General features: G+C 41.4%; 1 protein-coding gene across 6 annotated transcripts; it reads right to left on the reverse strand.

Moving 5' to 3' along the window:
* Nucleotides 1-9277: 9277 nt before the first annotated feature.
* pde9ac (phosphodiesterase 9ac) lies at nt 9278-23666 on the reverse strand. 6 transcript variants are annotated; one of them, XM_086125891.1, is made up of 20 exons: nt 23418-23666; nt 23069-23225; nt 21358-21428; nt 20706-20783; nt 20503-20546; nt 20351-20405; nt 20070-20140; nt 19895-19982; nt 19039-19117; nt 18889-18963; nt 18709-18795; nt 17990-18094; nt 17829-17911; nt 17455-17611; nt 17019-17132; nt 16156-16260; nt 15843-15971; nt 15676-15771; nt 13898-13980; nt 9278-12580 (listed from the first exon to the last, which is right to left on the reverse strand). In XM_086125891.1, the coding sequence occupies exons 2-19, from the start codon at nt 23135-23137 to the stop codon at nt 13930-13932; spliced, it is 1557 nt and encodes a 518-aa protein (XP_085982017.1). In that variant the 5' UTR covers nt 23138-23225; nt 23418-23666; the 3' UTR covers nt 9278-12580; nt 13898-13929. The 6 variants fall into 6 exon arrangements, with proteins under 6 accessions (XP_085982017.1, XP_085982016.1, XP_085982013.1 ...); XM_086125890.1 differs by lacking the exon at nt 13898-13980; XM_086125887.1 differs by lacking the exon at nt 13898-13980 and having other exon boundaries at nt 23069-23191; nt 23418-23567.
* Between the last annotated feature and the right edge of the window lie 295 nt (nt 23667-23961).

Consider the following 23961-nt stretch of genomic DNA (forward strand, 5'->3'; position numbering starts at 1 on the left):
AAGGAGGTTCGATCCGACCCACGGGATCATTTAAAAGTGGAAAAAAATGCATTAAAGACACAGAATGAATATTTCAAATAAAATGCAATTCGTGGATTATACGCTAGGGGGCACACTGTTTTGATCACAGTCGAAGACAACATTGTTTTGATCGGGGAAGAAAACAGCAGTCTCAGTCTGTCACCGAGATAGACCCAACGCAGCAAATGATATGAAAGCGCCAATCAATGCTTCTTGAGACCAAAACAAAGGAAAGAGACGATATTTTGGTGATTCATAGCACAGTATGGTATAATGTGAATGGTTCGGCCCACTTGACATCTACCGAGTCCGTATGTGGCCCACAATGTGAAATGAGTTTGACACCCCTGCTCTAAAGCCCGAGGTGTGATTGTGAGCGTGAATGGTTGTTCGTCAATGCGTGCCCTGTGATTGGCTGGCAACCGGTTCAGTGTGTACCCAGCTTACTACCTGAAGACAGCTGACATAGGCTCCAGTGTGGTGAGGGGTGGCTTATTTGCATGAGGCAGGCCGACCCCCTCTAACCATATTGATTTCAGCGATGCTCAAGAAAGAGGTTAAGGGGACTAAGTCGTTTATTTCACTAATTTATTATAGTTGGCAATGAAATAACTAATGAATTTATATTTGGGCGTCATGCAGAACTGCACAGCACCATACTGGGAAGTTTTCTAATATCTATCTAATAATCCATCTCTCAAAATTCCAAATGATTATGTTATTAATAATTTTCTCGTGCTCTTTGGACATGATATTTTAATCCATGATATAAAATACACCATAATGTGCTTACGTTTCATGTTGAGCCACTGGATTAGTTTCATTTTCAATGAAATCCACGAGAAAAAAATTGAGCCTTTTGTTAATTATTTAATAAGGTCATTGCGGTATAATTTGCCAAACCCGAGACAGAAACTACAAAAGTGGAAAAAAAGGAATTGCAATCTGAATGTCGATCTGTGAGCCACACGGACGACATGAATACTTGACTGCAAAAAGCAGCATGTCATCAATTCCTGCACTTAACCATCTCAAGTCTTTATCTCTTCTGGGTGGGCCGAGACCCCAGGGCTGATGACCCCGAATGTGCCAGCACTTGAGTGTGGCGCAGATTGCAAGGCATGGTTGCTCCAGTGAAGGAGAAAGCAAACAGAGAGAGGCCATCAGGCAGAGCAAACAAAGATTTTAGTCAGGGTCAGGAAAAACCAAAACGGGGGCCCAACAGGTTGAAGGATCGGAGCTTGCGAAAACAAAAACCTCTTTTGTGACAACATTTAATAATCAAGAGGTGTTCATGCAGCCTCCAAACTTTTCAATGCTGACCACAACTTTTAGGCAGGCTTTTTTTGAGGAGACTAAGTGAGAGAGAGAGAGAGAGAGTGGATCAATGCTACAGGATGAACCAACGTTCACTTCTTTACTATCCCTATCACATACACGTCTTTTGCAACTTTGGACAGTCCGCTGTGTAATTCAGTTGTCAGGTCCCAGCATTCATCATTGAATGAACTAACAACATGAAGTATTTGCTGGTTGCGTCATTTCCAAATCCCGTACACACGTTAGCCCAAACTGCAGTATTGGAGCCGTGTGAGTGCCGCTTGCAATGACACATAACAAAGAAAGACGCAAGCCACAGTGTGCACATGATGTTCATTATTAACTCGCAATCATTGAATTCAAACAAACACATGCACGCACACACACACACACACACACACACACACACACACACACACACACACACACACACATCTCTCTCTCTCTCTCTCTCTATATATATATATATATATATATATATATATATATATTTGGGAGGGAATATACAGTACCACTAATTCAACGGGATAGGAAGGTGCTAAGCAATGTTAGATTTAGGTCAGTAAAAAAACTTGAAATTGCATTTCAAAGGTTACTTTTTTCCCCCCACACTCCAATGATGGGCAGGCACCCCAGAGACCCAACAAATCGTTAAAAAACCCTAAAAAAGGCACTTTTCCGCAATAAAATATGTCAAGTGCAAAATTCCCATGGAGAAATTTGATTGACAGTTTTAAGACAGGCACTTAACTTTAAATGTTGAAAAAATGTGAAGCACGTTGTCCTCTTTTGTCGGCTTAATTGTGAGCGATTTGGTTTTCACTGCTCATGCTACATTCCAATTCAACTTGGGTATATCTTTATGCGCGGTGACATGCTCACGGCTAAATGGAAAACCATTGCTATTGACAGGGGATTTGCCCGACTTTTTTTTTTTTTTGCAACACATTTCAACCAGTAAGCTGCACCTCATCACATATTGTAAAGGCAGAGAAGCAAGGCTAAAGAGTCACACTCTTTATTTGAACAGTTTGCTTTCTTTCCAACCTCCTTCCAGATATCGACAATATTTTCACAAAGAGGTGATCTCCACGCACTAATACCATCTAATACCATCGTCACATCTGCAATATTTTCCTTCAAAAGTCTTCATTTTAACACAGAAAGTCTCCGGAGACAACGAGTGGATGTTTCCCAGATGCATCATAGCAGAATGAGGACAGCCAGCGTAGGAGGAGAAGAGACAGCGTCTGGACTTGATGTCTGCTGTTGATCCAAGGATCACATGAGCCAAAAACACACGCTGCTTTCCTCAACTCCTGATGATATTTTCATATATTTTCTCCCTCTTAAGCTGTGCTCGGGGTGTCGGGACTGCAGCCAGGCAGGCGGGAGCTCGGCGGGAGATATCCCCTTACGCATGAGGCGAACCGGAGCCAGCAACAAGAAGCGAGGAGGTGCACGGGCCCGCATGGAGCTGGAGTACAAGGTTAGAATAGTGACAGTTCGAAGCGTGCCTTATTTTGACACATTTGACAATCAAACCACTGTGAGGAGAAGTAAATGCATGTCAAAAAACAAGATGTAATAAAATACAAGAAAAACAATACAACACTCATCGCAATTGGATCCACACTACTGTGTTTTATGATAATTACATACACCAAACTTTGATCAATATGTGTAAATTAACAACATGGGCGGCACAGTGGTCGACGAGTTAGCACATTCGCCTCATAGCGCAGATTTGCATGGTTCGATTCCGGCCTTCCTGTGCGGAGTTTGCATGTGTTCCCCGTGCCTGCGTGGGTTTTATCCGGATACTCCGGCTTGCTCCCATATTCCACAAACATGCATTTCAGGCGAATGGAACACTCTAAATTGTCCCTAGGTGTGATTGTGAGTGCAAATGGTTTTTCGTCTATGTGTGCAAGTGGCCGGCAACCAGTTCAGGGTGTTCCCCGCCTACTGTCCGAAGACAGCTGGGATATGTTCCAGCATGCCTGCAACCCTCATCATGATAAGCCGAGTAGAAAATAGATGGATGGAACTATCCAAACTAACAACATATGTTGAAAGGATCTACTCATCAAAACATTTTTAAAGTCACGCCTTGATTTACTACGATCACCAGTAGTGGACGCTAAATTGTTTTTCCTCACTCAAACAGAATGCATTTTTGCAGAATCTGCATTGGACGATGGAGACACACACAAAAAAAAAACAACAATAAAAAAAACATTCAGTAAGGCATTAATGTTATTCATGTCAAGACATGTAAAATCATTAATAATATTAAAGATGGTGAAATTCCTGTACAGTTAGCTGGTGACAGTTTATAATTTCTTTATCTTCGACTACGTTAATCATTCTTTTGAAATATAATCAACTTTGGACTGTGTGTGTGTTGTTAAAACTTCCAAATAGAATATTCTTGAAGCAACTCAAGTTAGCGAGCACATTATAATGGTCCCATTAAATTCAGGTCATCATTTTGAAGTGAAGACACAGGATAGCAAAGGGACATCAGAATAAGCATGTTGAAACACGCAGAGTGGCCCGTTCTCATAACATTAGGGTCTACAGTCACAGGTCATGATTTAACTGTTATATATCCTAAGGGGGAGGGAAAAAAAAATCAAAGCCCCCCTACCCTCCTCCCGCTGAACAGTTCCTCATCCTAAACACATACTTATTGGGAAGGAATTTGATGGAAACTCCCATAAAGTTAATGATAGAGTGAGAGGAGGTGTGTGTGTGGGGGGGGGGGGGGTCCTTTTGATTTGTGTAAAAATAAATAAACATGTTGGGGAGTATAGCTTGGAGCATTAGAATGTTTCCTGGCATGGTCCCAGCATGTGATGAAAGATGATTAAACACAGGGACAGGAACGTATCATTTGTCTCATTTCTTTCCCTATTACGGGGAGGTCATGATCTTATCGTTGTGGTGGAACTACTACCTACCAAGCATTACCTCACTGGCCTCATCTTTCTGTCTGCACACTTTGGGACCTTGCGAGTGTTTATAAAAATAAATAAACACAAACGAAAGGTGTTTTGGCCATGAACCTCCAACATCAGATGGTTTGGGTTGGGAGGCCTGGAAAACATCTGTTCAGCAGACGCAGCAGGTATCTACTTGGTTTTTAATCCTTCAAAAATCCTGACTAGGTTTCTTTGTAAAATGGTTGCCATGTGTTGTCCATGTGATAAGCACACATTTTCTCTTTGATAGCTCAAGACATTTTATTTTAAACAGTCACTTGATTGCTTATACTGTACCTCAGAAAAAGGGGCTAATCAATCCAAAAAAAAAAAATCAGTCGAAAAGCAAAACTCATATCTAGAAACTCCAATTCCACTAAAGTCTGGATTTTGCGCAAAACATCCTGAAAAAACAGAACTGAATGATTTGCAAAGCCTTATCAATCTATATTCAACTGAATATATTAAGAAAGATAAGACGTTTAATGTTCAAATGGCTAAACTTGCTTGTTTCTAATTTTTATTTTTTATCCACTCATTTTAAATGTATTTGATGTATACAACATGCTCCAAAATAGCTGGGACAGGGTAGGCCAGCCACAATGTTACATCACCTTTCAATAAGTGTTTGGAAACTGAGGACACTAATTAGCGAAGCCCTGTTGTTGGAATGTGTGCCCATTCTTACATGAAGTACAACAAATACTGCTACTGGTCACTTTAAAGTGGTTCAATGATTTTCTGCACCAACTGTACAACTGTTATAGTATTGTATTCTACCACTGATCACTTTAGCTCTGCTTGATACTTTGCACATTGTCTCACAGTTGTCACTGGGTGGTACCACCGCACTACGGTTCACTTACATTACGAAATGTCCTTCCATACTTATTTTTCCATACTTATTTTTCATGTCCTCGTTTATGATGATACTAATGCGGCGTGTTATAACGGAGACAAATTCCTTATGTTTTCTACATACTTGGCCAATAAAGATGATTTTGATTCTGATTTTAGGTGCTCAACAGTCTGTGGACTCCATTGATGCATTTGTTTCATAATGTGCCACGCATTTTAAATGGGAGACAAGTTTGGACTGCTGGCAGGCCAGTCAACTACTCGTACTCTTTTACTACAAAGTCACACTGTGTTGTTTTTTTGTGTATTTGTTTTTTACTTTTTATTTTTTTTTAATGTGAGACAATGACCAAACCAATCTAAGCTTTTCCCACCCTAATAATTCCTCTGAGTTTACATGTGTTTCCATGAATTGCATCGTATGTCAAATCAAATGCTCTTGAGGGCCATATGATGATCACAGACCACAAGTTGCCCCACCCGTGCTCTCCAGTCCAAGTGTGTCCATTAGTGCTGCTTTACAGCACCGACAGTTCTGCTAGTTGAACAGATAAGAGGCCAGCCCTGCTGCTGGTGTTCTGCCAGCCCACAATCAAGATGCCTGCGCCAGATTATAATGCTGTAAACAAAGTAGCGCCGTGTAGTGGACCATCAGGCCTCTTTCATACTCTTAGGATCAGTATAGACTTGTGGATCAATGTAAATGCAAATGAGTGTTGAAGGCAATAGCAGATAAACGTGAGCTACGGACGGATAGAGTACAAAAGGTTACAAAAACAGCAGTGGTAGTCAATCAGACACGAGCTTAAACAATGTACTGGTCTGCATCTGGTCATCGTAGGGGATGTTGCAGGGGTGCGGGGGTGGGGGTAGGTTTTGCCTGCATGGAAAGATCCGACAACACAGGATACTCCCCAAACGATGCTGGTATGTTGGAAATCTGACTCAGTGAGGAGAGCGTGTATGCGCACAGCTCTTTAGAAATCAGATCTTTCCTTATTTACGAAGTCTGAAGTTACCTTTGATCGTGAAATCACGTGACCCACAACTGAACTGAAAACGAGGCAAACACATGGAATGTAAAGTACCGGGAGTGATTGCAACACACATTGTGGAAAACAAGATGAAAGCACATAACTTACTGTTCATCTACGATATAATGTTTTTTGTTCGAGCAGTTTACTAAAGCATTACCCAGATCTCTGCAAGGGTGATTAACAAGTTTTTTGTTTTCTGTTGGTACATTAGAATGTTTGCAGGCCACCTCCTGGTTTAACCACTAAATATATTGTGTCTACAGTAGCTATCTTCAGCTATCAGTTCCTGAGTAAGTCCCAACAATATTAGTCATTCTGTGCGGTGGATAAAGAATAGATGCCTGTCAGTACTGTTCCATTATCTGTCTAATGTCTTGCTCCACCGTTTGTGTTCAAATAGCCATTGCTTAAAGGGTATTACACATACAGTACATTTATCCTATCCTATCCTATCCTTATGAACACCACCGCCAGACATGGTACCGGAATTTGTTCGCCTGTCTTGTAGTATTTGGCATAGGGTTTTTTTTTCCGTTTGTTTTTGCATTAAGGTAGCGGACTTTCAGGCAAAGTTATATGGACAAGACACAAGGTGTAATTGTCTTTGTTTTATGCTTCGATTTGATGGTAAACTTTATCTGCGAGTGGTAATAAACAGCTTGAAGCCTCTTTTTGAACAATTGTTCACTATTTGTCAAAGTGCTGCATACTGTGAAGTGAGTTGAGCTCACTGCCACCATACCAATTCGGGTCAATAAAAGTTGAGAAACACTGCCCTAGATTGATGACACTGTATTTCAGCAGCCCGTTAACAACAATGCACGTGCATGAACACCATAAACACTGGACTGAAGCAACAGTGCAAAGGGACTGGAGACATTGCGTTTATATATAATTATCCTTCACTCGTGGCGGCAATGTCGGAATGAACCACGGCATTTTTCACAATGTAAAAGGGGATGCCGTAAATAGTTTTCCATCCATCAACAGCGCGTATTATCTTTTCGCACGGATTGAAAAAAACGTGATGACTTGTGACAAGCCAAATAAAGTCACAAATAAAAGCTGCCTTTCACTCAGAGCCTGAAACGACCCGCTTTCCCTTTGCATCGCTCAGTGGAAACATTGCGTTTATGGCTCCTTTTTATGATGTCATTGCACAGGTGTTTTTGCGACCTATGGCTATGTGTAGGAGGTCCTGTTAGCTTGTCCTCAAAAGTCTAGCGCGTCAACCAACATTTGACTTATTTGGATGTGTTTATTTTGTTTAATAAGCAACAGCCTTGCCTACAGAAACCCTAATGTGGAGATACTAGAATTGTGAAAAAAACAAACGTATCACATTATTTTGTTGTGTTGTTACTGTTTACGATGAAATGTCATTTAAAAAGTACTCCATTAACTTAACGGATGCCTATCAATGTTGTGTTCGAATTTATAATTGTACTGTGTTGGCCATGTAGAGGATCATTACAGATTGTACATTGTCTTTAGGTTTAAAAGGTTGACTGTTCAGATGCGCACTTCCATATGATAGCAACCAGTCTGCGGTGTACCCTGTCTCTTGCCCAAAACAGCATTTACTCAAAAAAACGTAACACCGAATTCATGTTTGTTTGACCACCTATATGTCTATGCTGTAGAATGTACCATTTGTGACCACCAGGATGGAAGATATTCCATCATGACTCAAAATGCAAAAGAAAACAACAGTTCTCTCACCAAAGGGAAATAAAATTCCAGAGTGCTGTATTTGTTGGCTTTTTTCCCCAATCAATCTAAGTTAGACGTCACTTCCTTCGTTGCTTCCATAGCTGGGGGTGAGATGGTTCCATCTTGACTCAAACTATGATATAGAATAAGGGGAAAATCCAGGAGTACTGCATTTATGATTGTTTGTCCACCTGAATGCAGGCACGGTGCTTAAGGTGACCTTATTTCGATTTCCCAAAGAGGACACTCAGCCCCTGTGTGAGCCTGTGTGTGTGCGCGCGTGTGTGTGTGTGTGTGTCTACACATGAGTTTATGAGATGACCAGCACTTTTATTAGACATTGAAACATATGTTGCGAAATATGCACCGTTACCTTTTGTGATGTGTCGTCACTGTTCTCAGCTCCGAGCCGTAATCGTGATTTAGCTCACGGTCCAGTGCACAACGGTGAAACACAAACAAATGAAGGAGATATCGTCTTGGTTGCTCATTCAAGATATTTCCTCGTTGGGTGACGGTTACGCGCCATTTTTTTTTTTTATGTGGGCGTGAAGGCGACAGTTCCCCTGTCACGTCAATAGCAAGAAGAGAACATATATTCCTCCAGACAAATTTAATCAGGGGTTCACACCAAAATTGAACAGGCTATCTCACCTACCACAAAAAAATTTAAAACAATTTTTAAATTAATCCGTTTGGGAATTTAGCTGAATAGGTTGAAGTAAATAAAATAGGAAAGCTGATCATTCCTGAGAATGTCAGGAGTGGTGATTTCTCCACCTCAACAACAAGCACGTCATTGTCTGCGAATACGTTGGATCACATGGGACCATCCTGGCCGGGCTGTTTGTCGGGTCAGCAGAGAAGACAAACTCGCGCGGGTGACTCACTCGTCTGCCTGATGTTCCAGTCTAATCTGTGGCTTGGCACCGGAATCTGGTGTGTTTACATAGACGCGGCGGGGAATCCTGCAGTTTACACACGCCGTATTTAGAAAGTAGCAAGGACAATCAACAGATTAAGACAATTAAAGAGGGTAGCATGAAATATTCACTTGAGATTGAAACATAATTCATTCTAATCCACGTGTCCCAAATTTAATGTATTTAACCATTAAACGACTGTATGTGGATCACACACGCATGTGCACGCTGTACCTTAAAATTAGCGCTGTCAAGAGATTCAAAAAATTGTGAGATTAATTAATTTTAATCTGTAATTAATTGATCTAATTAATTTATATTTTAATCTCATCTAGAAATTGCTGAGAAAATCCCTATTTTCGTTTTAAATTCATTACTGAGCATTGAGGGAGATTAAAAGATTCATATTACAAAAAAGTGGTATTATAAAGTACAGTATTTTATTGTTTTTAAACAGACAGGCTCTGAAATAGCTCAAATTATGTGTAATCACCCACAGTGGATTTTAATTTGGGAAAGTACAGGGCGAGTACCAGTGGGAGGTGAAGAAGAATGTAGGCATGTGGAAATATTGTGCTTTAGGGTCGAAGGTTTGAACTGCGACTGTAAATCTGCACTACGGTGTTTTAGCAGCCCCATACTGTCTTAATAAAAACAATCAAAACTGAGCTTTATGTTTATAAAGGAACAATGTTTTGCTGCGGCGCCTTTTGTATTGGATCACAAAAGATTGTCTGCTCGATGTATGTAATCTATCTTGACATTCTGGTGTGAGAAATCCAAATACTGACGATCATATCAACCTCCATATTTGGGCGTGGTTTAATGATGTCGAGATCAGAATCTCTTTGCCTATGTCCTGATCAAATTGACCAAAAACGTGTTAGACCAGCTGTCTATTGACTGTGACAGACCAAGATGTGGTGCAAGGTTGGGCAGACTCGCCATCAAATTGTCAACATGCGCTGGGTGCATGTCGAATGTCGGAGCCTCGCGAACCCTTGGCGCAGACAGATCAGTCAAATTATCAACAAAAAAAAAAAGCAGGGAGTCTTGCGCCTGCACGCAAATATGGATACACCAGCATTTCTGCAAGCACTGCCAACAAAAATGAAGCCCCAAAGCCATTACATCACAAGATTGTTGTCATTTCAGAGCATGCGGAATACACTCGTTTGAAATAAGCTCAACAAAGAAAGACGGTAGCTCCAAAAGAGATGAAAGAGGTGCCCCAAGTCTTTATTGGTAGGTGATCAGTGTTTCATTCACTGGCCATGCTTGGTATGTTAAGTTGAATGAGAACATTCCCGCAGGCTAAAAAGATTTTCACGCCAAGTGGAACAGTATATTTACCCAAACAAAAAGGGTACTTGCACAAATAAAATACATATTTCATCTCTTCTCAACTGCAATTATGTGGTGGTGGGCTTTTATTGCTTGGAGATGAGGTTGCAGATTGATGAGTCATACCGTGTTTATTGCCTTGTATACCATCTGCTCCCAAATGGGTAGTATCCTTATCCTGTGTGAGCCCTGGATAATTATTGAAGTGTCAAGAACAACAACAATGACAAAAACGCTCGTAGATGCCAGGAAAAAAACAACAACACTTTGATCTGATGGAGATGATAAGACGGAGATAGAAGGAGGTGTGCTGTGATAAATGACACCTTTGGGTGGTATTCAGCCGAATCATGAGTCCCTATCAGTCGACCTCAAGTGTAAAATGTGCCGATAAAATGTACTTTCTTTAGAAGTGCAAGGATTCATGTCGGCTCAACTAAAACAGCCATGTGATTTCTCAGTATGATTGAAAAAAAAAATCTATATATAAATAGAATTTGATCAAAAAAGGTTCATGGGAAACTTTTTGTCAGTTACCAATTGGCACTAAAGTCATCTTTTTATTGCTTTGAAGACATGTCTGACTGCAAATGTAATAATAAATAAACATTCAGGAAAGGGGAAGAGAAATATTTGGATAATGACAGAGGTTTTTCTTTTTTTAAGTGAAAATAAGCACGACAGAATTAGATGACTGGCCTCCCTACATCAACATAATTGGATTTAATATAAAACACTAAACATCTGATTGCTGTGCAGACTTTGAAGTTCAAGATGTTTCCAATTTCAGGGACTTGAGATTCTTTGGACAAAGTGACATCATTTTGTATTGCCTGAGCCAGAGGACGTCGCTCATTCCAGATCCACCACGACGTGGAATGTTTTGGTTCATGAGCAGTTCCTTTCTATCGCCTTCTGTTTCTTTTCGCTCGTCATCATTATTCTGATACATGTTAGACTTCTTGTGTTCAAAGACTGAAGCTTCGTCGTGTAGGAAAGCATTCTGTCATCCACATAATCAAATGAAATCCGCAAATGGAAAACATTTTCTGAAGGCAAGTGCATCTACCCAAACATGATGCAAACCGCTTAACCTCACGAGGGTCGTGCGGGTGCTGGGGAGTAGATCAAATATTTAGAAGTGTCAGGGACCCGATCTCAACCCAATAGAGCCTCAGTACTCACAATTGAATTCAGTTTTATATTTGTCCAAATACTTTTGACCCCTCAGAAAATGGCGATACCCTGCATAAAATTGCGGTAAATGGTGAATGCCATTTTTACCGAAACACATAGACGTGTTGTTTGTTTTATTTCAAATCAATATTGGTGCAACATCATCAAAATACTGTCATTGTCCAAATACCTCTGGACATAACTGTCTACTGTTTATTAAAATACATTTATTACGTGCGTACTAGTGATGGCTTCTGTACTCTGACTTCACCAGTAATGAGAACATTGAAACAAATGTGGGGCGGGGAGGGGGGGGGGGGGGGTACATCACATCTATGGTCTCATTTCTAATGATACGTAATGTATTTTTGTGAGTGAGGCTGAATGAGACATTAAACTGCTAGCTGCTATTTCCTTCTTTCTTTTTTTTATTTTATTTTTGAAATGCAAATTCCACCACGTCGACTAAAACATTTTTTTGCCGATCCCATTACCGACTTCCAACTACAGGGGGTCCTCGGTGACCAACGATCCGACATAGTATGTCTCTCACTTCATGTCTTTCTCACGGTTTTTCATTAAATTGTATTACGTTCATAACCAGAAGTGTTTTTATACAGATATTTACTGTAAATAGAGAAGGTAATTTATTTAGGGTGAAATATCCCTTCATGTGGAAATTTAAATTTGACATTGGGGAAGTAGGAAAAGTTCCCCAGGTATAATAGTCTGAATCTGAAATTGTTTGACATGGCCAAGAAATTAAACACTGAAAGGAGTAAGGTGAAATTTCTTAATTTAGGTGTTGTATTTGGAAATTTCAGGAATTTGGGGAATGGGAAGAGTTAAAGAGTATTATAATTTTAGCGAATTTGTTTTTCTGATCATGTGATTTTAGGGAACCTGTTTTTTCTGAATGTTTGCAGTGCTGCCAAAGTACACAAACAAATCGAGCTAGCCACCACAAATAAACAGACAAAGGTCACTGGGGGTGCTTCTCTGTTATATGCAGTGCAAAAGTCTAAGTCAACGTTGAAGATACGATGCCCCCTTGGTGCCTATCTTTGAGTATGTTGCGGAGTCGTCTCTCTGCTCCCTCCTGTCGCTCCACTTGTTGATTGTCAGAACGCAGAACCCCAAGTCTTCAACCAGACTCGCTCTTCTTAAAGTCTTTGCTGAATTTGAACACCAAAGAGGATCCCTGCGAAGAAAGGACACGCAGAATTAGTGTTTATTTATTTTGTTTGGGTTTTTTTTTAAAGGAAGGAATGAAGGAAAGAAAGTGATGCAAACAAGAAGAAAGCTAAGACTCTTTTGTCTAGTCAATACCACCTAAAACCCGCTGTCACAATTCCAATGCACAGACCACTACACTTTACCCAAAATGGACTTGCACTTTTAATTACAGCATCGAATGACATACAGTCAAGTGGGGCGTAAAAAAAATAAAAAAATAAAGTGGCCAGTAAATGTCGGTCAACAGAAAATACAGTATTTTCCACGCTAAAGGGCGCACTGGATTATGAAGCGCACCTTCAGTAAAGGGCCTATTTGATCATTTTTCTCATATATTGGACGCACACACAATGCATCAACTAGATGGAGCTATGCTCAAGGAAACGCCAACAGAACGATCAGATGTCAGTAAAACCTCTTCAATAAAGCAGCGACACAGTTCACTTAACCAGCAGCAAGTTATAACATTGACTCGTTAACATTGAACTCTCTTGCCGCTGCTCAATTTCCGTGTTCAACTGCGTAACCGATTGCCTTAAGTTTGAACTCTGTGTTGTCAGCATGTCTCGAGCAATGAGTCATTTTGGGTTCGAAATATTACCGTAATGTACGTACATAAGGCGCATCGGATTTTAAGGCGCGCTGTGAGCTTTTAAGGAAATATGAAGGCTTTTAAGTGCGCCTTTTCGTGCGGAAAATACGGTAGTCACTTTAGTTTGTGAGCAGAAATGGTGGAAAAGGCGCAACAAGACGATTGAGAGAGGGAAAAAAGGATACATGACAATTTCATCACTTCAGTTGTCCCTATTCGAACTGCAATATGCTGAATTTCCTCCAAAGCAATATGAGAAAATTTGCATGATCGAGCTGTTTAAAGCACCAGCCCTTTTCTTACGACAAGTAATACGGATTTGGGACTTTAAGTGTGTTAGCTTAAACTGGGTGGACGAAAGATATGTGGCGTTTGAAAAACAGCGTTATTTGTCTAAATCTCCCAAGCTATGACAATTTCATCACTTCAGTTGTCCTTATTTCATCTGCAACGTCTTGTATTTCCTTATTGTAATAAAAATTTTGCATGTTTGAGCTGTTTAATGCAACAGCCTTTTTCTTACAATTTTGCCTTATAACGGTAACCCGAATTGAATTCTGACTCAAATTCAATATGATGAAAGTGTTCGCATGTTCCTGCAGCACCGACAGTGATTGAGAGAGGCAGAGACAGTCACACACTCATGACACTAAACGCTAGCACACAACCAAGGCGTCACTTCTTACTTACACAGATACCACTGCACTCACTCACTGTGGAGCTTACTTCTTCTTCCCGCCTAATGACATATTTTCAGTTTTTTTCTTCTGTGCCTCATTGAACAAAAGACATACCTGTACGTTAGCAAGTGGCTTTGGATGGGGGCGGTGCGCATGCATGCATGTGTGACCGTGTGCACCTCATACAGACGTGACTTGACTTTTGGGGAGTTGGTGCCCCCCCGACATGAAACATTTTGAATTCACAAAAATGGAAACTGTTGACTTGAACACGGGTTTTCAAAGTGTGGGAAAGTAAGTCGCTAAACAGTGACCATCCAACGACTTGTGGCATGGCATTCATAACTCCACTTGTTTTCTCTGGAACTTTTATTGTTTTGTTCTTGATTGTAAAGTGTCCTTGAGTGTTTTGAAAGGCGCTTGTAAATCAAATGTATTATTATTATTATTATTATTATATTATCTGAAAACATTCAAAATAATATGTAATGCTCTAAAATGCCACAAGCTGGCGCTTGGTTTGAGTGCCTTGGGCATTTGGGTGTAGGATAATACAGACATACTGTATTTATCCTGGACTTAAATTATCCTCAGAAGAGGATAGTTCGAGCGTGGTTTTTTTTCCCTCTCCCTACCCAGCGTTTTCCTTTCTGAAGTCTGATTGTAATTTCCCCATTGCGGGACAAATAAAGGATATCTTAATCTTATACCGTATACGGGAACACGTTCACAATGCATCTGTAAGTCGCAGTAATATTTGTCGGTCTTTGCGGCAGATAAATAATGTATGTCTCTGAGCATTGTTATATTATCTGACTGCAGGTGTTACTCTTCTGTTTTTAAAGGTCCCTTGCTTAAAGCTGACTCATATAACTTTTTGGGGATGACCCCCCCCCATCATATTCACCAAGGCCACTGCTGAAGGAGATGACACAATGCTGATTAAGCCGCTTATCTAACATCTTGCTCTATTTTTCAGTGTTTGACTTTTAATGTTTTGTGTTGACCGATCACATTATCGTGCTCCTGTTTGTAAAACGGCAATGAAATGTATTGTTTTCATTTTATTTATATTATTTAGTTTGTATTATCTTGAGCAGAAAAAAAACAATAATTTCCATGTAAACAACCAAAAAATTGCCAAGAATGATTCCATAGTTGGCCAACAAGGTGCCTGACCTAAAAGACATGAAGTTCAACACCAAACAAGAATAGGGAATGACCCACTCTGCCTGTATTGTACCGCCTGAGATATTTCTGTCAGATATCGTCATCACAATGTCAAAGAAGCTTAGATGGGAAAAAAAATACAAATAACCGTCGGGGACAAATTCTCCCAAGGACCCCTTAATTGCTCAACAAGGTGCCTGACAACAGTTATATCCTGCAACGCTGATGCTATTTGTTAGCTCACCGATGCCATTTTTCAGTGTGCTACCTTCAGCGAAGTGGACGAAAGCTATGTGGTGTTTGGAAAAGTGTAATTTGCCGAATTCTCCTGGGGTAAATTTCGAAAATTATTTGATTTTAAGAACTGAAAATTTACTTTTAACACGAGGTTGAAGTTATTTTTAAATCTTTATTTTTTCCCAAACTTTGAAAACCACTGGACTAGATGTTACAACAAGCCAAAGGGCTTTTGTGTAAATGTTCAATAATCAATGACAGAAATGTGACATCAAATTATCAAGAGGTCTGCATCTGGATGAAGTGAATCTCTCTGTTCAAAATGGCTCATATTCGAGACAACAATTCAAACACATACACGATAGATTAAATAGTTTCTACCTCTGTCATGGCATCATCAATCTGTTTCAGCTCCTCGTAGTGGTCTCGGGAGTCCCTCAGCGGTTGAACCATGATCTCCTCAATTTGAGGGAAAAGCTGTTTGAGAAGAGCGCAGATAAAGGCTTGTCAAGGTGTTCCCACAAGTGACACGCGCAGGTGAAGCCTACCTTCATGACGGTTTCAAACATGGGGATGAGCACAAACTTGATGAAGCCGATTTGGGCGGTGGGCTTGGTGACTTTGTCTCTGTCCATGAAGGGGGCCACCGGGAGGCCCTCTGACTTCTCCCGGTCACTCTGGGAGATGCAGATGTGTGCATGCATTATTTTCCTGAAGTGCATTTTTGCGTGCTTGACTTTGATCGCTCACTGCTTACGTACAGTTCTGTTGGGACTGTATTTAACTTTGAGTTCAACGCATCTGCTGAAGAATTGTTTAAGTATTTTTTAAAAGTAAAATATGAGTTGGTTGAATGCTCACCTGCATGAAGTACTCCTCCAATAAGCAGTCCACCCACGGCTCGGCCACCTCGGTGGGCCGCACCTCATTGGAAATGTCACAGCATTTGATCAATACCATCTTGAGCTGAAGATATCACAAAAGTTCGTCAATGAAAGGCATTATTTTTCAAGACGTACATTCTATAACAAAAGCTCTCAACTTTTTCCAATTTACATTACAACCGCCCCTCAAAAAAAACTTTGCTATCTGAAAATCCAGGGCCATTGTGAAGGGATTAGGGTAGACAAGGACAAGCAACACAGAGTGGCTAATGTTCACATAAATGTTTTCTCTCCATTGAGTGACCTGATTTAAGTTGTAGTAACACAGCTCACCACTAGATGGCACACCGCACCCGAGACTTCTGTATCATAGAAGACCAAGGGGGATGGGGCCAATGCGGCAGCCAATCATATTGCAGTGGGGCGGTTCCTGCCTGGAACTTTTTTTTTTGGGGGGGGGGGTATTTTACCAGCGCAACCACCACCCAGGAGGCTCCACTCACAGCATCTCGTGCATTTAAAAGGGGTGCTACGGAAATGGCCAGAGCTTTTGCGGACGCACCCCCCCCCCCCCCCCCCCTTTTAAACTGTTACTTTGTCTTGCTGCTGACTTGTACAATTTTTGGCGGTCACAATTATCTGGAGGGAAAATTAAACAGGCTATGCATGACTATAAGTACTTCCTCCTGGCCTTGTATGAAAGTACACACGTGATGGCCGTCAGCCAGATACGGATTTCACACAAGAACTAAGAGTGTCGCATGCTGCCTTTACTCATCTAAAACTGGATATAGCCAATGAAGCCGCTCGTGCTGTAAAGTGCTGACATAATGTATTTACACAGGTCACATGCTCCTCGTTGGTGAAGTCGAAGTTGTCCACTTTCTGCTTGAATGAGTCCAGTATCTCGCCATGTCTTGCCATGTCAGTGGCCAGGATGAGAGTGATAATGGCCTGCAGTCAAAAGAGCAAAGTTAGCTTTTTGTTCAGGTTGGCTTGAAAACCGCACATGTGATTAGTTACTCCTCTCTAATGAGATTCAGTTCAAACGCAGTTTCCCAAAAACTGCTTTTATAAAGATGTCAATGTTCTCATCGCAACAGTGTATTTGCAGGAACACTTAATTGGCTGTTGCTTTAAATCTGGATCTGTTCATCAACTATCCAACTATCCACCTCTGGCCATCTTTGTGCAGATTGTCTTGTGTCTTGGATGTGTAAATGTGGTAGGTGTACCTAATAAAGTGTCTGGTGAGCACATCTGTAGGCCCACTCACCTGTCGAATCTGTTTAAATGCTTCGGGATCCACATTTGCAAAGATGTTGCACTCGGGAAGGGAAATAATCTGAAAGGCCACCGCACAATGATGGTTCTCCAGTGGTGAGATGTCATTGTAGCGCACCGCCAGCTCCGTGCGTGCGTTGATTTGATACCTGATCGGTGTACAACATGGGTAGATGCTTTTAGAATGCTGATGAAAATGCTCTAAACGGCAGCAACCCCCCCTCCAAAAAACCCAAAATAAAAATCTCCGGATCAGCATTGCGGTGGAATAGCTGCACAGTTCAGCAACATCAGTCTCAAAACATTCTCAGGTCAAAGTCATCTCCAGTGCTTTATCAGTCACCATGCCCAAATAGCAAATCTTACGTGTTGTTGTATCCAGGGTGGTCCAGGTCGTGACACACTGCAGCTGTCATTAGAATGCCCATATCAGTTAGAGTCAGCTTCTCCTGCACAATAACAGGGAGAGTTTACGCAAATTGGGAGGTCTAAAAAAGTCAGGCTTTCAGGAAAATGGGAAGCCGCACCTGCAGGTTGCAGAGGTGGATCATGCCGTACATCATCTGACTAACGCAGAAGCAGTGACGGAAGTTGTGGAAAGGGTTGTTGCGGTAGTTCTCCTGAATGGCCAACTAAATTTGGAAGAGAAAGGAAATGATTCTTCCAACAGGTTTGGATTTGTGCAACCATTTTTCCCCGTAAGAAATATCCATCCATCCATCAATTTTCTAAATCCGTTTATCCTGACAAGGGTCGCCGGAGCTGTCTTCGGGCAGTAGGCGGGGGACACCTTGAACCGGTTGCCAGCCAATCACAGAGCACACAGAGACAAACAACCATCCACGCTCACACTAACGCCTCGGGACAATTTTGAGTGTCCAATCAGTCTACCTCACATGTTTTTTGGAATGTGGGAGGAAACCGGAGTACCCGGAGAAAACCCACACAGGCACGGGGAGAACATGCAAACTCCACACAGGAAGGCCAGAAATGGCATCGAACCCACGACCTCTGCACCGTGAGGTCGACACGCTAACCACTGGATTACCGGGCCGCCCCCGTAAAAATAATGGAACTCTAAATACTCCGTGTCAGGGTTGATCGGAGGTCATCATAAATTCTCATTCTTACCGCAGAAGTGTTAAATACACAGCTTGAGGCAAGCCTTTTTTCCCCCTTCCTGAAATACTTTGTACGATAATAATATTGTACTCGTGTCGCAATCTGGTGTGTTCTTAGTCCTTACCAGCCAGCGTTTGAGTGTGATGGGGTTCATGTTGAATTCTTTCACCAGACCCAAGTCATGGTACATATACTCCAAACAGCTCAGCATCTGAAGCCGCACAAGATGACATCCGTGCAAAAAGCTGCGATGAAAAGCATCAAAGATAGCTAGATGACGTGCATTCGCATACTGTTACCATACCTCATTGTGTTCCCAGTGCCAAACATCAAACGTTGGTTTCTTCAGCGCCTCGACAGTCTCCTGAGACAGTGTATACTGTAGAGTACAAATGCGTAAGAAGAAGCGGAGAGAATCTCCATTTGTGGATGTTAAGTGTCTCATCAAATGCACCTTTGGGTAATTGGGCACATCTCGTCTCGGGGTGACTTTCTTCCCATCGTCGAAATTGTATTTGCACGGGCAGTTTATCCTAAAGCAAGAAAGAAAGCGCAACATATTTGGGTTCATGTCAAGTACTAAGTCTGAACAGAAGAACGCATGGCTGTTCACGCCTGAGACAGGAACTGAAACTATGGAAGTGCTTTGGCTCATGATTTCTGTTCAAGTTCATTCCGAAAGGGGTTTCGGCGCTTAGGGTGAGGGCCTAATCGTTGCGATCTCTAACACCAAACTCATGCAACCAGGAATTCGGAGCACTTGGAACCTGACATGGACAAGCCCATAATGTGTTGGGAAGGTAAATATTGTATTTCCTCTACAATACTATCCGTCCCTCTACACGCCGTACTCCAATTTGTTGCCAGGGGTGTCATCCGCTCCAGAGCAAGGAAAGCATCCCTCGATTACGCTCGAGCTCCAGAAGATAAAGTCTGCACACCTCTTTTCAAATGCCAGGTTTTCATGACATTACACCACGACAACGAGGCTCTTCGGTACTCCGTGTACGGCTTTTTCCATTTTTTGTTAGCATTAAATTAACCGACTTAAGACAAATCTATGATTTAAATCCACAATGTGTAACTTTGTTTCTTGTTATTACTTTGACAGTGAACTTAAACCGGGAGTGGCAATAAACAGCGTGAAGCCTTTTTTTGGAAGAATCGTGCCAAACGGATTGAAAGCGAGTTGAGTTTTTGGTTCACTGTCACCATACAACGCTCGTATGTCTCTCATTTTTGCTTGCTTGAATTTAATTGACCGGCTTTTGTCCGATGGTCGCGTAAACCATGTCAAAGGTCAGAGTCACCTGCCGCCACTTCGCGATGTCATCTCATCGCGAAGCTTCCTCAGATCATTTTTACACTTCTCAATCTCCACCACCTTCAACCCCTCCACTGAAACATAAACACACCAATTCATAGTTTTCATATTTGTGGCATCGTACCGTATTGGATTTGTTTTTCTTCCAATCTACTACTTACGCTCCACTCTCTTTTCCAGCATGGCAAGCCTGTTGGTGACCTCGGTCTTCAGCTCATTGATGCGAAATGCTCTGAGAGGAAACCGCATTGCGTCATTTACAGCAGCCAAATAGGTAAAAAAAAATTAATCAATCAGCACGGCGATTGTTTTGTCGTGTGATTGAGTTTGCCTTCAATGGGCATTGAGCGGCGGTGCCGTCGGGTATGTGTGTGAGGTAGGTGTAAGCGCCGGCTGCAGTCAGGGCATAACAACAACAAAAATAACCCAACAGAGGTGTCACCTGCTGAACTGCTCAGCCACCTGAGACAACACATTCTGAAACATGTCCTCCTTCTCTGCACAGACAAATACGTCAGAAAGTTGTCACTTTGCTAGTTTCACGATTGTTGTTTACTCATGATTGGATGTGGTCGTGGTCGTAGGTTTCCTTACCTCCAAGTTGCCCAGTAGACAGGGGCACAACTTTGTACAATGAGCTATACGCAAAGCAGATTGTTAGTAGAACCAATTTCATTTTTCTTTTCTTCCCTAGAGGTACGTTAAAGCTAAATAGACAACTTCAAATTCAATTAGGACAATATCAGAATGTCCTAACTTGAAAAAGTCGGAGTCAGGAAATGTCATAGTACGCATACTTGGGAGAATTGGTGGGCATGGTGGGATCGATTGAGACCAAGGCGCCTTCGGGATCCACCATCATGATTGCTGTGTTCCTATAAGTAGAACATACAAAGAAAAGTTAGAATACGGTAAATCCAATCAGCTATTATTTTGAACCCCCCCACCCCCCAAAAAAACCCAAAACAACAACAACAAAAACTTTAAAGCCTTCCTCATTGCAAATACTCCAAGCAGTCAGCATTAATGCATAAATAAAAAACCTTAAAAAGGAACTTCAACATGAGTTTATTTCTTAAAAAAAAAAAAAACCCACAAAACTAGTCATGCACTGCCCCTATGTGGTTTGGAGTTTGAATTGCAAGCCAAAATTTTATAATCCTCTTCCTCCTCCTCCTCATCATCATCATAATGATGGATTGACTATGATTTACTGGATTTAGGATTTACATTTCCTTTTGGGTGACCTGCATCAGGAGATACAACAGCCCACAATTTTATCTTGTCATAACTCAAAATCTAAATCAAATCAAATCAAATCAAATCGGAGTCAAGAGCACAATGATAAAAATTAGGCATATAGTATTGTCACCAAAAAGATTGAATTCACTGGGATCATAATTGTAATGACAAAAAAAAATGCAGATAAAGACAGCAGGAGGTACCTACCTGGGGATGTTAGAAGAGGTACAAAGAAGCTCCTTAATGTCACATGGACTGCAGTGCCGACTGAACACCACCTGGGAAGAACACACACGCAATTGTATTCTTACACGAGATTTAATGCAAACTAAAAACAACATGAAACGAAAACACATCAAACCTAAAGGTAATACATTGGGCCCTGTTACGCCCTTTGATGTTATTTTGGTTGATACAAGGCCTCAGTGTTGCTTCACAGGGCGGGGCAGAGTGATCATATACCATTCTACAGCTCAAAGCATGAACAATACATTCAATAGAAAAGAACGCTTTGAAAGAGGCTTCTATATTCTCCAAAGAAATGCCCAACAGCTCAAAGTAATTCTGTGATTCAATGGCATGAATCGTGATAGAAAAAGGGCATGCGTGTGGAGAAGAAAGAGCAACACAAGAACAAGTGACGGTGATCTTGCTGTGACCTTGAAAAGAAGCAGGTGTCGCAGACAAACACTGAATCGTAGGTTCGGGCCCTCGAGCAGACATGTGTCATCAGCAGCTCTCTACTTGAAACACTTAGCAGACAGCCAAGTGTTGCAAATAAGCGTATGTGCGCTTGCAATGACGCAGAATGAAATCTAAATGTTGACAGCCTTTTGCAGTTTCTGGTTTAGAATGGTTTATAAGATGGCTGCATGGTAATAACAGCAACTTTATTGCTACAGTATTTGGCAAATACTTCCCAAGTAGGCAGTCAAACCATATGATGTCTCCCGTACGATCAGCAAAGAGAAGCTAAAGAAAAAGTCCAGTGTATTTAGTATCGCAGGCAAGTGATAGAAATGTTTTTTTCTTTCCTCTCTCGCTATCAGAAACACCTGTAAGGCTAAGTGCGCTCTGTGGCAGGTTCATTTTTAGATCTGACTCAGGTGAAGCGCGTCATGGGAATACTTAGAAGGTACTTTAAATTGAATTAATGGCACACACACACACACACACACACACACACACACACACACACACACACACACACACACACCTCCCTTGTGTTTTGGTGTTCCATCTGTATATAACATATATTCAACGTTATGATTGAACTCTTTCCTTTACAATAATATACTTGTGTTACCTCTTCCAATGGGTCAAAAACTTTTTACACCAAATATTCAACCAAAAAATATTTGGCTCTGCAAATACCAGCGTAATGACATTCAAATACAGTTATGTGCTAAGCACGAGTGTTCATAAAAAATGCATTTGAGTTGATGTTATTGTAAGCCAACTATGGAGTTTGAACATGAATATGGTGTTTAACTTTTGGAGAGTGCTTAAATAAGCACTGAATTATGGAACATAAAAATTGAAATGTTGTTGAAATGTTGAAAAACAAACAGTTCATAAGATTTGATGCAAAAGTTAAATACAACTGAATTCAACGTTAAAAGATATTTAAAAAAAAAATCCTGTCCAGGACAAAGTAAATTTAAACAGGCTATCTGCATCGTAACAAGCTTCATTCGAATATGTTGAATTCATTTCAGGTTTTCAGCTTTGTTAATTTGATTGACATTTAATTTGCCGATTATTATGCAGACAACGAGAGCGATTTGTGGTGTTGTCGTACCACACTCATCTTTTTCACTCGATTATCTTTGATGACAATAAAACATGGCAGTAAAGAGCTCCAAAACTACAATAACTTGGAATTGGTTTATTTTCCATTCTTTTCTCCCAAACTCACCTTCTGCATTTTCCCATCCACATCCAAAAAAATGGCTTTGGGGGCATAGGAGGAGGAGCTAGAGCCCATGTTTGACCTCCCGCTCCTCTTGTGCTCCCGTGACGATGCTGACTTGGATTGGCACTGATGGGCAAAGTTGAACAGGTTGAACAGTTTTCTATCACATACAAACAAAAAATAAATGAAAAAATAGGTGTGTGTGTAGGGGGGGGGGGGCAATCCATAATGGACAAAGACAAGAGGAAAACAGAAGATAAGAACAAGTAAGCATCCTTCTTTTCTCTTCCAAGTTGATGAAATACAAATTACATTCAGGTCAAATTAGTAATAACGTGCTACCGATACTCACAACGCAAAGCCGGCAGCTTCCCCCGACGGAGAACGAAGGTAACGTCCCCGGGCTGATGACGCTGCAGCCGACTCCCTCTCGAGACGCGTGAGCTGTTCAAAACCGCAACTGACAGGGTTGACGGAGGAGAAAGGAGGCGCTGAGCCGAGCGATGGAGATGCGGTGTGCGGCGTGAGGGAGCCAGAAGGCTTTGGTGTTCCATCAATATAACTGGCTCTCCTGGCCAGTTGCCAGGGGACCGTTACTATGGTGAGAAGTAAGACAACCCCCTGTGACCCTACGATGTGGTCACAGGCCTCCACATAAACATGATGGGCATCAACAGAGATTTGTTGAAATGGTTTAACCAGCCAAGAAGGGAATCATACCTGTGTCGAGCAGATGATTCATACGCATCCACGAGGGAAACCATTAATATCTTTCTAAAGAACAGTTGGGTCAAAAATAACCCAATGATGGGTCAAAAAGGGCCCACTTGTGTCCACTCGTGAGCTGACCTGCTTCTTGAGAGTAGGCCCACCAGATGGTTTGGTCAGGTGAGTTG

This window comes from Hippocampus guttulatus, chromosome 12 (genome assembly GCF_054856545.1).
Source record: "Hippocampus guttulatus isolate MCC_2025c chromosome 12, RoL_Hgut_1.0, whole genome shotgun sequence".
Taxonomy (NCBI): domain Eukaryota; kingdom Metazoa; phylum Chordata; class Actinopteri; order Syngnathiformes; family Syngnathidae; genus Hippocampus; species Hippocampus guttulatus.

Coding starts and splice junctions, on each gene's coding strand:
- pde9ac (XM_086125885.1), bottom strand. CDS start 21,506: ATGTGTTTTCGTTTCATGTTGTTTTTAGTTTGCATTAAATCTCGTGTA. Junction 17,612..17,828: donor CACCCTGGATACAACAACAC/GTAAGATTTGCT, acceptor TACACCGATCAG/GTATCAAATCAACGCACGCA. Junction 15,772..15,842: donor TGTTTGAAACCGTCATGAAG/GTAGGCTTCACC, acceptor CTTCTCAAACAG/CTTTTCCCTCAAATTGAGGA.